This window comes from Argopecten irradians, chromosome 10 (assembly GCF_041381155.1).
Source record: "Argopecten irradians isolate NY chromosome 10, Ai_NY, whole genome shotgun sequence".
NCBI lineage: Eukaryota > Metazoa > Mollusca > Bivalvia > Pectinida > Pectinidae > Argopecten > Argopecten irradians.
The window spans coordinates 35,036,420-35,052,351 of NC_091143.1; the positions used below are offsets into that span (position 1 = coordinate 35,036,420).

The 15,932-nt window shown below is 34.3% G+C and overlaps 1 protein-coding gene across 2 annotated transcripts; it reads right to left on the reverse strand.

Annotated features, from left to right (window-relative positions):
- Nucleotides 1-525: 525 nt before the first annotated feature.
- Nucleotides 526-15,923, reverse strand: LOC138333741 (proline-rich protein PRCC-like). 2 transcript variants are annotated; one of them, XM_069282305.1, is made up of 8 exons: nt 15,603-15,923; nt 10,413-10,579; nt 9,499-9,549; nt 7,918-8,553; nt 6,802-6,831; nt 5,447-5,647; nt 3,746-4,931; nt 526-2,316 (listed from the first exon to the last, which is right to left on the reverse strand). In XM_069282305.1, the coding sequence occupies exons 1-7, from the start codon at nt 15,844-15,846 to the stop codon at nt 4,845-4,847; spliced, it is 1,416 nt and encodes a 471-aa protein (XP_069138406.1). In that variant the 5' UTR covers nt 15,847-15,923; the 3' UTR covers nt 526-2,316; nt 3,746-4,844. The 2 variants fall into 2 exon arrangements, with proteins under 2 accessions (XP_069138406.1, XP_069138407.1); XM_069282306.1 differs by lacking the exon at nt 526-2,316 and adding an exon at nt 2,740-3,587 and having other exon boundaries at nt 3,822-4,931.
- Nucleotides 15,924-15,932: the final 9 nt, after the last annotated feature.

Here is a 15,932-nt window from a genome sequence, read left to right on the forward strand (position 1 = left end):
AGTCAGTTTTCAGGCAGCACCACTTGGATATACAACATAACTTGTAGCATAACTGATACGTTATTGTATGGCATTTGCCTTCTTTATCTTAACGTAATAAAAACCTGTGTAATACAGCTGGTCCGTAAAATTGTCAATACTGACCAATAAGCTGGTCCGTAAACCTTTGTATACTGGCCAAATATGCTGGTCTGGAAACCTGTCTATACTGACCAAATATGCTGGTCTTAGTTAAACCTGTCTATACTGACCAAATATGCTGGTCCAGAAACCTGTCTATACTGGCCAAATATGCTGGTCTGGAAACCTGTCTATACTGACCAAATATGCTGGTCTTAGTTAAACTATAGCAATATTTTTGCTTATAGGAGATTTAAATTTATTACAATTCAATTTTATAATTACAAAACTGAACACTTTCAAGATATCTTGCACAGTGGTGTAACCAAGATGCAATCTTGGTTAAAAATGCTTTATAAAATGGTGCATGTGTAATTTGAGTGGTTATATAAAACAAAACATCCATTTGTATGTTGTTCAGCTATTTATTATGACAGGTTTTCTTAATTGTTAAAAAAAATGTGTCTTGACTATGAACTCTGGTTTCGTTACAGATAAATGACCTCCACTTTAATGTACATGTACAATTTTCAACAAAATAAGCAATTGAGAAATTGACAAAATTTGAGAGGGAGCTTCACAAATCCATTTGCAAAGAAATACGATAAGAAAACTGATTTTCATGAAGCATAAACAAAGATTTAAATTCAATGTGAGTCAACCGGAGGCCTTGAAAATTGGAGGACATTATATTATAGACATTCAAAGGGTCTAAATCCTAATATAGTTGAATGACATGTGCTTGATAAAATGGTGATGAATTAACTCTAATGAATAATTTAGCCCAAAGAAATCCTGGATTTGCCATTTTCATGTATATGCCATAAAATCATTTATATTTGTTACAGGGACTTGACACAAATTTCCTGCCTACAATATATATGATAATTCATGTTATGAGACTGTTGGTAGCAAGTTTGTGTCAAGTCGCTGTGGTATTAATTTGATATGATATTCCATAAGAAAATAAATCTGTAAAACTAATACATGTAAATGGAAGCAAATCCCTAAACCACTTATAAGAATCAAAAGGCAGGCTTAGTTGTTTTAGTAAGCATTTATCAGGAGAGAGCATATGACAATCAACTATTTTATACACACGATCAAAATTTTCAAAGATTAAATAAATATTCAATGTTGTACTAGATTTTATGACAAGAGATAATTATAATAGAATATCTGTGGAGATGAACAATAAAATATTTCTTCAGAAAAATTTCTGGATATTTATCTGTCTATATACTCCGACACAAAATTTCTCAATGTTTAAAGTGAATAGTCGGGCAAAGAAATTCAGTCTAAATGCATTCATTGGCCTTCCAAAAGTTCTCACATTAAAACGACGGTCAAGTTCTGCTTACATTTCCCAGTTCTGACCATTGAAATAAAGAAAAGTTGAAAGCATTGAAAGCGAGGCTGCATGGAAATGTAACCACGGACATAGTCAGCCCGGAGGACGTTTTAGGATTCCTGTACTTTAAATTAATTTCTTCGTATGCAGACAGATTTTGACGAGATATTTTATTTTTCTATTTCATAAGAAATTCTACTGGATACACTCACATCATTTTTACCGACTTTAGCCATCCTTGCCCGACTGTTCACTTTATTACACAATAGATACATGATGATATACCCGATAAATGTATTTCGTAACCAACTTTCGTTCACATTTGATTTACTTTCGCAAATTTCATGATCAAAATGAATAACTGAAATTTATCTCCACGAAATACATATTGAAATTTAAAATGATTCTATAAAATTTTAATTCTGGGAAGTTAATCTCGGTGAACTTGTTTTGATATGGATATCATAGAATTTAGTAACTGTGAAAGAAAGTTGTTAACAGTAACTAGACATTCAAAGTGAAGATCTTGTGATATCAATAAACAATAACTATCCAAGCTGTGATATTTGAATAAAGTAATGGAGACCCAATTGAGTGTCAATACAAACATAGCTCATAAATAATTAACAAATTTCACTAATTACAATTTTGCAATGAACTATATAATTCACACATACACCTTACAATTTTGACATTTTGAGAGCAAATAATACCATACTATCCAAGCTGTGATATTTGAATATAGTAATGAAGACCAAATTGAGTGTCAATACAACATAGCTCATAAATAATTAACAAATTTCACTAATTACAATTTTGCAATGAACTATAATTCACACATACACCTTACAATTTTGACATTTTGAGAGCAAATAAAAGCATACATTCACCAAAGTGATATACATTTTCAATTTGTATTTTCAATACCAAAGGTATGAACCAAGTATGATACAGTATATATATATGGTAATGAAAAATTCACAAACCTTTTTTAAAGGTTTAATAAAATATGGCAGTGTAATATAAGACAAACGCATGCACAGTTCATAGAACCGATTCAGTATTTCTTTTATATCCCAGGTACATAAATGTATAGAAATTCAATGTGAGTCAACCGGAGGCCTTGAAAATTGGAGGACATTATATTATCATTCTTCATTCAAAATGAACAGACTATGCTATCATGGAAGCAAATCCCTAAACCACTTATAAGAATCAAAAGGCAGGACACATCTATCAGGAGAGTGCATATGAGAAACAATCAACTATTTTATACACACGATCAAAATTTTCAAAGATTAAATAAATATTCAATGTTGTACTAGATTTTATGACAAGAGATAATTATAATAGAATATCTGTGGAGATGAACAATAAAAAATCTCTTCAGAAAAATTTCTGGATATTTATCTGTCTATATACTCCGACACAAAATTTCTCAATGTTTAAAGTGAATAGTCGGGCAAAGAAATTCAGTCTAAATGCATTCATTGGCCTTCCAAAAGTTCTCACATTAAAACGACGGTCAAGTTCTGCTTACATTTCCCAGTTCTGACCATTGAAATAAAGAAAAGTTGAAAGCATTGAAAGCGAGGCTGCATGGAAATGTAACCACGGACATAGTCAGCCCGGAGGACGTTTTAGGATTCCTGTACTTTAAATTAATTTCTTCGTACGCAGACAGATTTTGACGAGATATTTTATTTTTCTATTTCATAAGAAATTCTACTGGATACACTCACATCATTTTTACCGACTTTAGCCATCCTTGCCCAACTGTTCACTTTCATACACAATAGATACATGATGATATACCCGATAAATGTATTTCGTAACCAACTTTCGTTCACATTTGATTTACTTTCGCAAATTTCATGATCAAAATGAATAACTGAAATTTATCTCCACGAAATACATATTGAAATTTAAAATGATTCTATAAAATTTTAATTCTGGGAAGTTAATCTCGGTGAACTTGTTTTGATATGGATATCATAGAATTTAGTAACTGTGAAAGAAAGTTGTTAACAGTAACTAGACATTCAAAGTGAAGATCTTGTGATATCAATAAACAATAACTATCCAAGCTGTGGTATTTGAATTAAGTAATGAAGACCTAATTGAGTGTCAATACAACATAGCTCATAAAAATTAACAAATTAACAAATTTCACTAATTACATTTTGAGAGCAAATAATACCTACTATCCAAGCTGTGATATTTTTGCAAAGTGTCAATACAACAACATATATAATTCACACATACACCATACACCATACAATTTTGACATTTTGAGAGCAAATAATACCATACTATCCAAGCTGTGATATTTGAATATAGTAATGAAGACCAAATTGAGTGTCAATACAACATAGCTCATAAATAATTAACAAATTTCACTAATTACAATTTTGCAATGAACTATAATTCACACATACACCTTACAATTTTGACATTTTGAGAGCAAATAAAACCATACATTCACCAAAGTGATATACATTTTCAATTTGTATTTTCAATACCAAAGGTATGAACCAAGTATGATACAGTATCAAATGGTAATGAAAAATTCACAAACCTTTTTTAAAGGTTTAATAAAATATGGCAGTGTAATATAAGACAAACGCATGCACAGTTCATAGAACCGATTCAGTATTTCTTTTATATCCCAGGTACATAAATGTATATCCTTCATTCAAAATGAACAGACTATGCTATCACACAAAAACTCACATTTATGAAATTACTATGTTCTGTTTGAGTATCTTATATCAAAACCTGATACTTTAAAACAAAATGCTTCTAATATAACATCGACAACTTATTCATGGTGAAATGTATATTTTGTCGGTGATGAAAATTCACAGAAGATCATTGCTTCAAAAGAATTTCACATGTGCAATGGATTGGTTTACATTTGTGCAAGCTACAATATCCAGATTTATAAATGTTTATCGTTGAATTAAATTAATATCCGAAATATTCAGGTATGAAAATGTCAGATAATCACAAACCCCAGCATTGAAAATGGTGTAAAGAAAATTAAAGTTTGACAGTACATTTATTTTTTATTTAACCGAGTTCTCTCCTTATTTTAACAGTGTTAACAAAGTCTGTTTCTATTAAGAGTACCAGAGTTAGTCCCCTTGAAACAATCTTGGATAATGTTTCTAAAAGTGAAGGCACAAGCTCAAAACTATCTTAATCTAAATAATAGTCTTGAAAAAATGGATTTTGTGTATAACTTCTACTGACAATAAATGCACCAAGAAATGAATAAAAATCCAAAACTTTCCTATCTAAATAATAGTCTTAAAAGAAAAATACGGATTTTGTCTATAACATACTGACAAAAAATTCATTAAGAAATAAATCAAAATCCATATTTAGCCTGGGTTTGTCGCTTTGTCATTCTGTTCATCGACCACTGGTTCTTCAGTTCTAGCTCTGTTTCCTTGGCCTGTAAAAGAGAATAAATGAAGAATTTACTTCCAGAATAACATAATAATTATAAAGGAAGAGGAAATTGTGTACATATTTACAAATTCAATTTTTAATTATATTTTCCTTTTTTTTTGACAAATTATTCTGTGATTAACAAATTCTTACTTGTAATTTAAGTAGAATTGTTTGTTTTTGTTTTATGCATTATTAACAGTCAGGGTCATTACTGAGAAAAATGTTTTTGAGGGCGAGAGTTTAGGGAAAAGCCAGAGTACTCTGATAAAAACAACCAAACTACTGGGGTTTGAACACATAACCCAGAGATGTGGGCCAGTGATAATACATTATGTGTATGTTGGGACCCCTTAATACCCTATCAGTCACTACAAATTGTAAAGTAGGTTCTGATTGTTAGGTTGCTAATAAACTATTATAATTATATATAACAATCAAAAGCAAACGACTTATATCCAGTATCCTGTATTTATTAATGGAATATAAAACTAGAAGATCAATTGTCCAATAATTTACCTGATGGGCTAAGTATGTGATTTGATGTTTGCGCTTTTGCTGTGATGTTGGACCGTCTTTCTTTCGGTGTGCGGCATATTCCTTAGTTTCCTCGGACATTGTCTTCTGAATATCCACAGTACTTATAAAATCGTCAGCATTTACATCAACGATATTTATCTCTTCTTTTCCTCTTTGCTTCTTTCCTTGCATTTTTAGAAACTGTACAACATGAAGATTTTGAAATTAAGACAGAGCTATACTACCCGGGGTACATGTATTCCATGTTCACATATTTTTATCTTTATTTCACTTAGCAAATAGGCTATAAAAAGCCTTTGTGCAAAACAAATACAGACATGAAAATGGTAAACAGACTTTTCTGGAAAAAGAATGTACACTATATATATATATATAAATAAAAAAGAAATCAGCGAAAGGATGCACACATCAAATATCAATTATTAAATAATATTAGATTTCTAACTTCATTAGCTCTGTGAACAAAGATCGCTAAATTTTTAACAATGCTACTATTTTCTGAAGTCAAGAGATCTATGAATTAAGTCATATAAGGCCTAAACCAAAATTTCTTTTTTTAACAGTTTTGATCTAATATCTACATAAATAGGACATTCCAAGATAAAATGATATTCATCTTCAATTTTTGCACAATAAAAACAATATCTCAAATCAACTGGAATTGGATTAGGCTTATGCCACCGACCTATTTCTATGTACAATCTATGTGATGATGTTCTAATCTTCGTTAGAGCTTTTCTATATTTTTCAATATTTACAGTATACAGAACTCTTATATCCAAATTCATTTGTAAACAATAAATAACATGTTGCCCTTGGCGAATCTACCACCTCACTATGCCAGTTTTGTATAAAAAATATCTTTAACTCTAGTTTGGGATAATTCTAAATAACCTTTTTCGTTTCCATCTTGTTGTTCTAACAAAACATAACCAAAACCATACGTACATAATAATTGTTTTACCAATTTTGCCCACTTAATTATTCTATATGATTCAGCTTGTTGATAAAGTTCATCATAGACTGACTTCACCAATACATTTTTCTTATCATGGACAATTTGTAGCTAATACTTAAAATATCTCTTGAGTTTTAGTGGCAAACATCCTAATTCTCTGTAAATAAAGTTGTTCTGTGTCAAAGTTTTCACTCCAAGTAATCTTTTATAAAACTTTAAATGAACCTTTTCTACTGCCAACCCAGAGTGGAAGCCCCACACTTCACACCCAAAACTCATTACGGGACAAACTAATTTTTCAAATAAATTATATGCATGTTTAGGTGAAAGGTTAATAAATTTTTTAAAATATTTATCTGAATTCCTTCAATCATACCTCTTCATCCTGCTCAAAGTTCTGGGAGTACTGTTAATAAAAGAAAATATCAAAATCAATTTATGCATATTACAAAATGTACAAGGTACTTGTCAATAATTATCCCTATAAAGCACCTCTCACCCTTTTTGAAGCCTCAATTTCTCTAAAATTACATATTTTTTCTAGTATTATCATTATCAATGTAACACAACACGCACGGTGATTCTATTGTTATGGGAATAGTCGATGGCGTAGCATCGCGGGGTCATTACCCCACTTTTGGTGGGAACATATGAATGACTCGATTCCAATCAGCTGTTCAATCAAATTCGTTGACGATGACGGGAGAGAAAAAAATATTGGTATTTTAATAAAAAATATGCAACTGCCGCAAGAATAAATAATATTCATTTCGTGAAAAAACTGTAAATATAAGGAATAGATTTTTATTTTGTTGAGGTTTTGAGAGTATAATGATAATGGAGCCCGTACGCGTGTAAATTTTATGTAGCCCGGCTTCGACAAAATAAAAATCTATTCCTTAAATATATGCATATTGAAAACATGTATATTTTTTTCCTTTACTTATGACTTACTTAGTGCAATGTTTTTATGAAAGGATAGTCCAAATTTGATTCTATTATGTAAGCTATTATTATTATATTTTCTGAAACAATGAAGCATTAGAATGAATATGGCCTTATTTATTCATTATAAGCATTGTAATGAAGTGTGATCTGTTTACATACATTCCTTTAATAAGTGGGTATCAAGATCCCATAACGACGTGGGTAAAAAACAATTTACTGTCTTTTAGTCTATTGGTGATGATGACATCATAACATTCACACCAAAAGATGATGGCACAATCACTGGAAGGTGAGACTAATCAATGATAAATCGTACTTCATCTACATTTTGTTGGAATCTCAAAACCCCAGTATTACAGCCAGTTTAGATAATGATTTTTTGTGAATCAGATAAATAAATGAGTACTAGACTTATAATTTTCCTGATTTTGGACTGATTTTACACATTTTGAAAAGCAATTACAACTAGCTCACTAAGAATTATGACTGGATTGATTTTTGGATATTACTGGAAAAAATCCACAAAAACTGTTGTCAGAGTTACCTGTGGGCCAGCTTCATATTGAACATAATCCATTTGTGGGCCTGTCATATCCGTTGCCATTGGTGATGTTTCCGCATGTGATCCATATCCCCCATACTGAAGATGATATGGTGCTGATGGCATTGTGTTCCAGTTACCAGATTTAAAAGACAATGGTGCGTCCTGATGAGCCACCGATGATGGCCCTGACGATGATGAAGCCATATCTACAATTTCTGTGCTACCATCTCCAACGGTAGAAGTCACCTCACTTTGACTAATGTCACTAGAAATTTTAGGTTCAGACACCACACTGTTTTCTGACACTAACTTTGGTGGAGGAAGGGATAACTTTGCAGTTTTTTGCATGGGAAGTGGTTCAGGTAACACCGGTCCTGCAGGTGCAGGTTCTGAACCACCGAGCGAAAAAAAGTTTGCTGATTCTGAACCTGGTTCATCGCTATCACTGTCACTACCATATCCTGATAAACCTTGAAATTTTGGTTGAAGGTTTGATGCTGCAGGCTTTGGTTTTGATGGTACTGGTGTCTGTTTTTCCTGAGACTTTTTTAAACTGTAAGGCAGAAGGATTCTATTTGATTCTTTGGTAGCTGCATGAACGGGTGCAGGCAGTAAGGCTGTTAGACCAGATTTGACCTGTCAATGCAAATAAAGATCAAGAAATTTAATAATGCATCAGGTCAGAATGTATACAAATCTTCTATAAAAAGGATTTGAAATTACAAAAGTTTACAAGTACATGTAATCTGAAGGTTTCTGATGTTAAGTCTGGCTTTTAAGAAAATCTGGGCCAATAAAAAGACAGAAACCTTCAGATTAGGTTTAAGTAAAAGTATCTATTAATGAATTGTTTTACAGTTTTTTTTCAACGTGAGAAATATATCCTTTACAGTTTGTTTATTTCTATGAGACTAATATGGAGTCCTTTAAGAATTATCATAGCTGCCTCCTCATACACTATACATATACATAGAGAAAAGATGTGTTCTATTTTACTTTGTGAACAGGTCTAAAGAAAGTACATAACAGTAACACCAGAGATTTCAGAGATTCTAGCAAAGCAAATAATTTTTAATATGCTTTTTCATAATAGAGAGTGATACACTTTTGAATGCAGGGATTGGTTGTTAAAGTTATGCATTTGTGAACGCAACATCCTCTATTTTTTCCTGCACACACAAATTACACCCGAAACTTCTCGAGAATATGTTATTTCTGCAATATTACCTGCTAAGTTCAGGATAACACCAACGAATGATGTAATATTATCAATATCTAACGTCAAGAGCAGATAACTAATATGTAAATAAACAAAGACTCCAAAGCAACAACAGGTAAATCTAACTGAACATAAAATTCATTTGAAGATCTGTACATCTATTTTCAAAAGTAAAATACGGTAATTGCAGTTCTCTTTATATATAATTAGGAAATGAAAAATTAAAACGGAAAATTAAGAAAACTCAAAACCTATTGTTAATACAACGTAACTTGTTACGTAATTATATTTTATCACTAACTACACTCGCATTGCAAATGTAAAATATATATCAATACATGTATAGTTGTATATGAACTTACATTTGAGGACAACCTAGGCTTCTTTTTCACTTGGTCTTCTTCATCAGAATCCTGTCAAAAATTATACAAACACCAGTTAAAAGCGAGAATACATATTATAGGTTTAATAAGAAGAAGTAAGATAATAAGTTAAATATTAATATATTATCATTTAATATCAAAGAAACACATAGCATGATAATTTATTGACTCGTGCCCTATCAAGGCCTCGACCTCATGACCTACGGCACCCAATCGCATAGCCAAACATACCTGCGCCTTCTACCACTGCGCCACATTCAAACCCCTATTAACAGCCAGGGTGATTTGGGATCTCACAGATTTTGAAAGAGTAGAAAAGTCAAAGAAACCAGTGAAAAGGCTACAACCAATGGAAAGTGCCTTGCAATACAACTACCTACCTGTTGTAGCTAGGTTTTAAACTAGCCACACGCAGGTTATCATCAATACTCCAGAGGTTACTATCACTGATGTTAAATCCATCCCTAGACTATTTCATAGTAAAATTGGAGGCAAGAGAAGACACATGTAACTTCATTCTTTGATGGACATCAAAAGAATTGTTTAATGGTACACTGTAGTTGACTGTACTACTTTGAAGTTGGGCGTAGCTGCCTATAATCTTCAAAGGAAGTCTCTGCAGGCCTGTGATCGGTCAGTTTTTTCCTCTGAGCTATAGCCCAGGGGTGGATATAATGTTATTGATAGGAACCAGTGGAGCATCGAGGAGGCACGCAGGTGGAGGGCTTGTGGTAGAATATCTATAGAAAATTATGAACTTTGCCACTTCCTTTTAATATTAAATTTTTGTCTATTTATTTTGATTTTTTGTAACGATTTCTCAAATGTATAGTTCATGTATGTTATTTGAAGATTATGTAAAATATATATAAACTACCAGATTAAATTCTTACCTCCTGGAGTGCTGGTATAGTGATCCTAACTTTTGCCCTCTTTGGTGGTGGTTTTGGTGCATCCTTTATTTGTGACAATTTTGGTTTCACCTCTTCTTCCAAATCATCTTCTTCTTTCTGGCCTGATATGGAAGGTGCCTCATCATATGCTTTAGGTTCCGGCAATCCTAGGCGATTAATTAAAGCACTAATTAGTAATAATAATTTGCACTAATGTTGTTCGTTTTAGTCAAAGTTAATTTATAGTAAAAAACATATTCATCACTTATTTTTATCAAAATGTATTTGAAACAAGAGGCCCATGGGCCTAAACAGTCATCTGACTATTAGTACAATACAACATAGTCGTTTAAAGATTTTAGCCTCATTTGAACAAACTTGGTAGCCCTTCATCCCAGCAAGCGACAGGCTTAATATCAGGTCTCTAGGCCTCTTAGTTATTCACAAGAAGTTGTTTAAAGGATTTTAGCCTATTTGACCCCTGTGACCTTTAATGAAGGTCAAGGTCATTTATTTGAACAAACTTGGTAGCCCTTCATCCCAGCATCCTACAGGCCCAATATCAGTACCCTAGGCCTTCTGGTTCTTGAGAAGAAGTCGTTTAGAGATTTTAGCCTTTTTGACCCCTTTGACCTTGAATGAAGGTCAAGGTCATTCATTTGAACAAACTTGGTAGCCCTTCATCCCAGCATGTCACAGGCCCAATCCAATATCAGTACCCTGGGCCTTCTGGTTCTCGAGAAGAAGTCGTTTAAAGATGTCAGCCTTTTTGACCCCTTTGACCTTGAATGAAGGTCAAGGTCATTTATATGAACAAACTTGGTAGCCCTTCATCCCAGCATCCTACAGGCCCAATATCAGGTCTCTAGACCTCTTAGTTATTCACAAGAAGTTGTTTAAAGGATTTTAGCCTATTTGACTCCTTTGACCTTGAATGAAGGTCAAGGTCATTCATTTGAACAAACTTGGTAGCCCTTCATCCCAACATGTCACAGGCCCAATATCAGTACCCTGGGCCTTCTGGTTCTTGAGAAGAAGTTGTTTAAAGAATTTAGCCTTTTTGACCCCTTTGACCTTGAATGAAGGTCAAGGTCATTTATTTGAACAAACTTGGTAGCCCTTCATCCCAGCATCCTACAGGCCCAATATCAGTACCCTAGGCCTTCTGGTTCTTAAGAAGTTGTTTAAAGGATTTTAGCCTATTTGACCCCTGTGACCATGAATGAAGGTCAAGGTCATTTAACTTAGTAGCCCTTCAACCCAGCATGTCACAGGCCCAATATCAGTACCCTGGGCCTTCTGGTTTTTGAGAAGAAGCTGTTTAAAGATTTTAGCCTATTTGACCCCTATGACCTTAAATGAAGGTCAAGGTCATTCATTTGAACAAACTTGGTAGCCCTTCATCCCAGCATACCACAGGCCTAATATCAGGTCTCTAGGCCTCTTAGTTATTCACAAGAAGTTGTTTAAAGGATTTTAGCCTATTTGACCCTTGTGACCTTGAATGAAGATCAAGGTCATTCATTTGAACACACATGGTAGCTCTTCATCCCAGCATGCTACAGGCCCAATATCAGTACCCTGGGCCTTCTGGTTTTTGAAAAGAAGTCGTTTAAAGATTTTAGCCTATTTGACCCCTGTGACCTTGAATGAAGGTCAAGGTCATTCATTTGAACAAACTTGGTAGCCCTTCATCCCAGCAAACTACAGACCAAATATGAGTACCCTGGGCCTTCCGGTTATTGAGAAGAAGTCGTTTGAATGAAAAGTTTACGGACGGCGCACGACGACTGACGGTGCATGATGACAATAGGTCATCCTGACCCTTTGGGTCAGATGACCTAAAAAACGTGACTTGACCACTATTTAACATTTTGTCTATCACCAATCTGACTGAATCTTAGCAAATTAGTAATTTTGGTTCAAGCTCAAATTTATTGAAACTATTTCAATGACATTTCCCCTGAAATATTCCCATATACTTCACAATATATATATAAGGCGTAAATGTCATAATTAAGACAAAAATGTCTTTGTGAATTCTGGACAGGATTCAATGTCCAAAAAATTAAAACAGGTCAAACATGAGTTTGACTATATATGATTATACATGAATAACTGAATTCCCAATGTTCATGGTTCCATTTTGAATGGTTATTAAAGCATTCAAATTCAATGCAATAAAAAAAGCTTTGACTATTTTTTAAAATCTGTATAAGATGCTGTAAGATTATATAATTTCATAATAGGTTGTGAATAGATGTTTTCTATATGAAGATTTTGAGGTAGCTAGGGAAATGAGTGTTGTGGGACCGATATTGGATTAAATTTAAGTTAATCATGGGCCCCGGGTATAAGTCTAGAACACAGGGCCGTCGAGTGTTTGGAGGTCCTGGGTTCAAACCCGAGTGTGGCTGTAACTAAACATTTCTCCTCTCCTGTATTACAGAGCAGTATGTGTCTTAGCCATGATCCAGACGCTTGGCGGACACACAAGCAATTCTGTTAAGAATCCAGTTGATACTGTACTTTAAGATCACCCATGATCTTTATAAAAAAAAGACATATCAGCAAGAACAGGATTCATGTTGATTCATTCAATAAACATCAAGGAAATTTTTTGTATTCTGCAGCGAGGATGTGGAGTGTTCCCCATTAATATTAGTTGTAAACGCAATTCTGCCATTATCAGTAATGTCCAGCTGATATGTATACCCACCTAGTCAAGGCTTAATGATGGTCTTGCTATATGATGTACCTTAAGGTACCATGTATATATTGCAAAATTACCGGTAATATATGTAACTGCTCTTAACGAGACAGAAATATTTTACTTTCATTTAAAATGTAAATCAATATTAATGCATATGGCTATTACATGTGGGTTGGTGTGATTTATACATAGTTTTAATACTGTCTCTTTCACATATATTTTTATACCAGAGACACCGGTTCCATTGGTCAGGACACTCAACGGGAATCACATATTTTTTCCTGTTATTCTACATTTGGGCCCTTCTAATATTAAAATATCCCACAGAAGGTATTTAGAGAGTCTCTAGTTGAGTTTTAGGAAACCTCAAGAAAAACACTTTTGTGTAGTTTGTATATACAGTAATGCTCAATCAATACACTCTTTACCCGGATTGGACTGGGTCGATCATCGGTAACCAGGTAGCTCAGTCGGTAGAGCTTGGAGGGTCCTGGGTTCGAATCCAAGTCTGGACACTACTTTTTCTACTCTCCTGTTACAGAATTGGCACCCAACTAAATAACCCATAGTGGTGGTGTTTGGAAGGCTCTCATTTGTCTTTGAGGGTGAAACATTGAGAAAGGAACGAGGAGAGAAAGGAACTAGGAGTGTATAGCAGGATTGCACTGGGTCGATCATCAGTGACCAGGTAGCTCAGTCGGTAGAGCACTCCGCTAGTGTTTGGAGGGTCCCGGATTGGAGTCTGGCCACTACATTTTCTACGCTCCATCACTCAGCTGACAGGGCATTTAATACTTCGTTCGGTAGATTGAGTCATAGTTTTTCACATTGGAGACCTAGGTTTGATTCCTGGTTGGATTTATCAGAATTTTTTCCTGTACCCTTTGAGGACCAATATTCGTCAGGGTAATCAAATACCCTCGGATATCAACAAACCAGCAAGAAATAAAATGTACCAGTTTTATCAACACAAATATATAATATTTTGTCTTACTTGTGCATCTCTATCGTGGTACGGAAGATTTCTAACCGCCGGTCACTGGGTGATGGCGGAAACAATATGGATCTATTTTCATCAGGGGGGCTGTTTCGCTTATTACGAAAATTGAGATCATTCCAAATAAATGATAAGCAGCAGGCACTTGTGAGATCGTGTTAAGCTGAAAATTTCTTGTAGTTATATAAAGCTATTGGTCATTGAAAGTGGCGAAAACCTCTGTTTACATAGAATAACGTTATGTTTCCAACAGTACCGCACCAAAAATTTCGGGTAAGTTGAATTGCCAAAATAATTTGTAATAACCCAAAATCTGGGATATGAATCACATGTGTGACTTCTCACAGGTACTTTGTTGACATACTGCTGATCAGTGCACATGGACAATCAAACGCTGGCGGTATTGTTTTGAAGTTTCATCTAAAATGAACTTAAGAGAATACCTTCATTTTGTGGTATATTGCTACATCGTATTTTTAAAATCACTTGGTTATAACAGGTCCGGTAGCACGCTAAATCTGGCTATATAGCTAGATTTGACTATATAGCCAAATCTGACAACACGTTATAGTGGACAAATGTAAACAAACAGGTGAGGTCTGGTCACATTTTCCTCTTGCAGTATGAAAGCATGGATGACGAAACATGTCAGTCGGTGATATGAATAATGTTTGCGTATTTGTTCATTTGCAGGCGACTTTTTAAAATTTCATAGTTGCAATTATTTAGTATCCATTATCACTATTCCACAGTAACAAAACTATATAGCGAGGCGAACCAATATGGCGTCGTTGTGTTGTCTGCAGATAAAGCATCCACCTGATGAAGATTCGGGCCACAGGTGCGCTTGGAGCATGCAGATCCCGTGCAAATTGACCATGTGAAAAAAGTGCTATAGTCGGCTCATAAACAACAAGATATGTGACATATTTCAGACGGGAAATTTGGATTTTATATCTTTTTCATCAGAACATGAGGATGAATGGATGCGAGTACCAAAAAATGCAACGACAGATTTTTAAAAATTCACCGGAAATTATCTTGGATGACAAAAATATTTCGTTTTGCCGATTCTCAAGATTCGTCATTCAATTTTCGATGTGTACGCTGATTTTGTGACCAGGTATGTCACTTTTGTTTACATTTGTCCACTATACATGTTGTCAGATGTGGCTATATAGTCAAATCTAGCTATATAGCCAGATTTAGCGTGCTACCGGACCTGTATAATACATACTCGCTTTTAAGCATGAACAATCTTCCTTGATCAAATCTGCTTTGGCAGACGACACTCTTTATGAAATCACGCGATAGTTCATGAGATATTAGCAAAATTGTAAACATGACGAAAACAGGTCCCTGACTAATTTAGGGCACTAAACCATACTTCTACACTTCTACAGTATAGTTTTTACTAAAGCAAAATCTGAAGGAATGAATTACAATTATTCTCTGATTATGCCAATGAAACAACTAGTACCTTTCAAAAGAGAGCCTATATCTGGCTCATGTGTGCTGTTGTCAGTATTATTAGTTTGACGTTCTCCGTCAGAATCTGAATCAGAAATGTGCCCGGCTTCCGTTGAAACAGGCTCGTTACTATCATGGTTCTCTACATTAGATGCTGCACTTGTGTCCTTGTGGATACAAACACTTGCAGTGGCTTGCCCTTCATCATTCTCGTCACTTTCGTCGCCGCTCGAAGCATATGCAACGAGCGACATACCGTTTGCTGATGCTGTGGCCTTTCCACAAAAATCTCTTCTCCGTTACCGGAAGTAGCTTCTGCCGCTCCAAACGTTGAAAATAA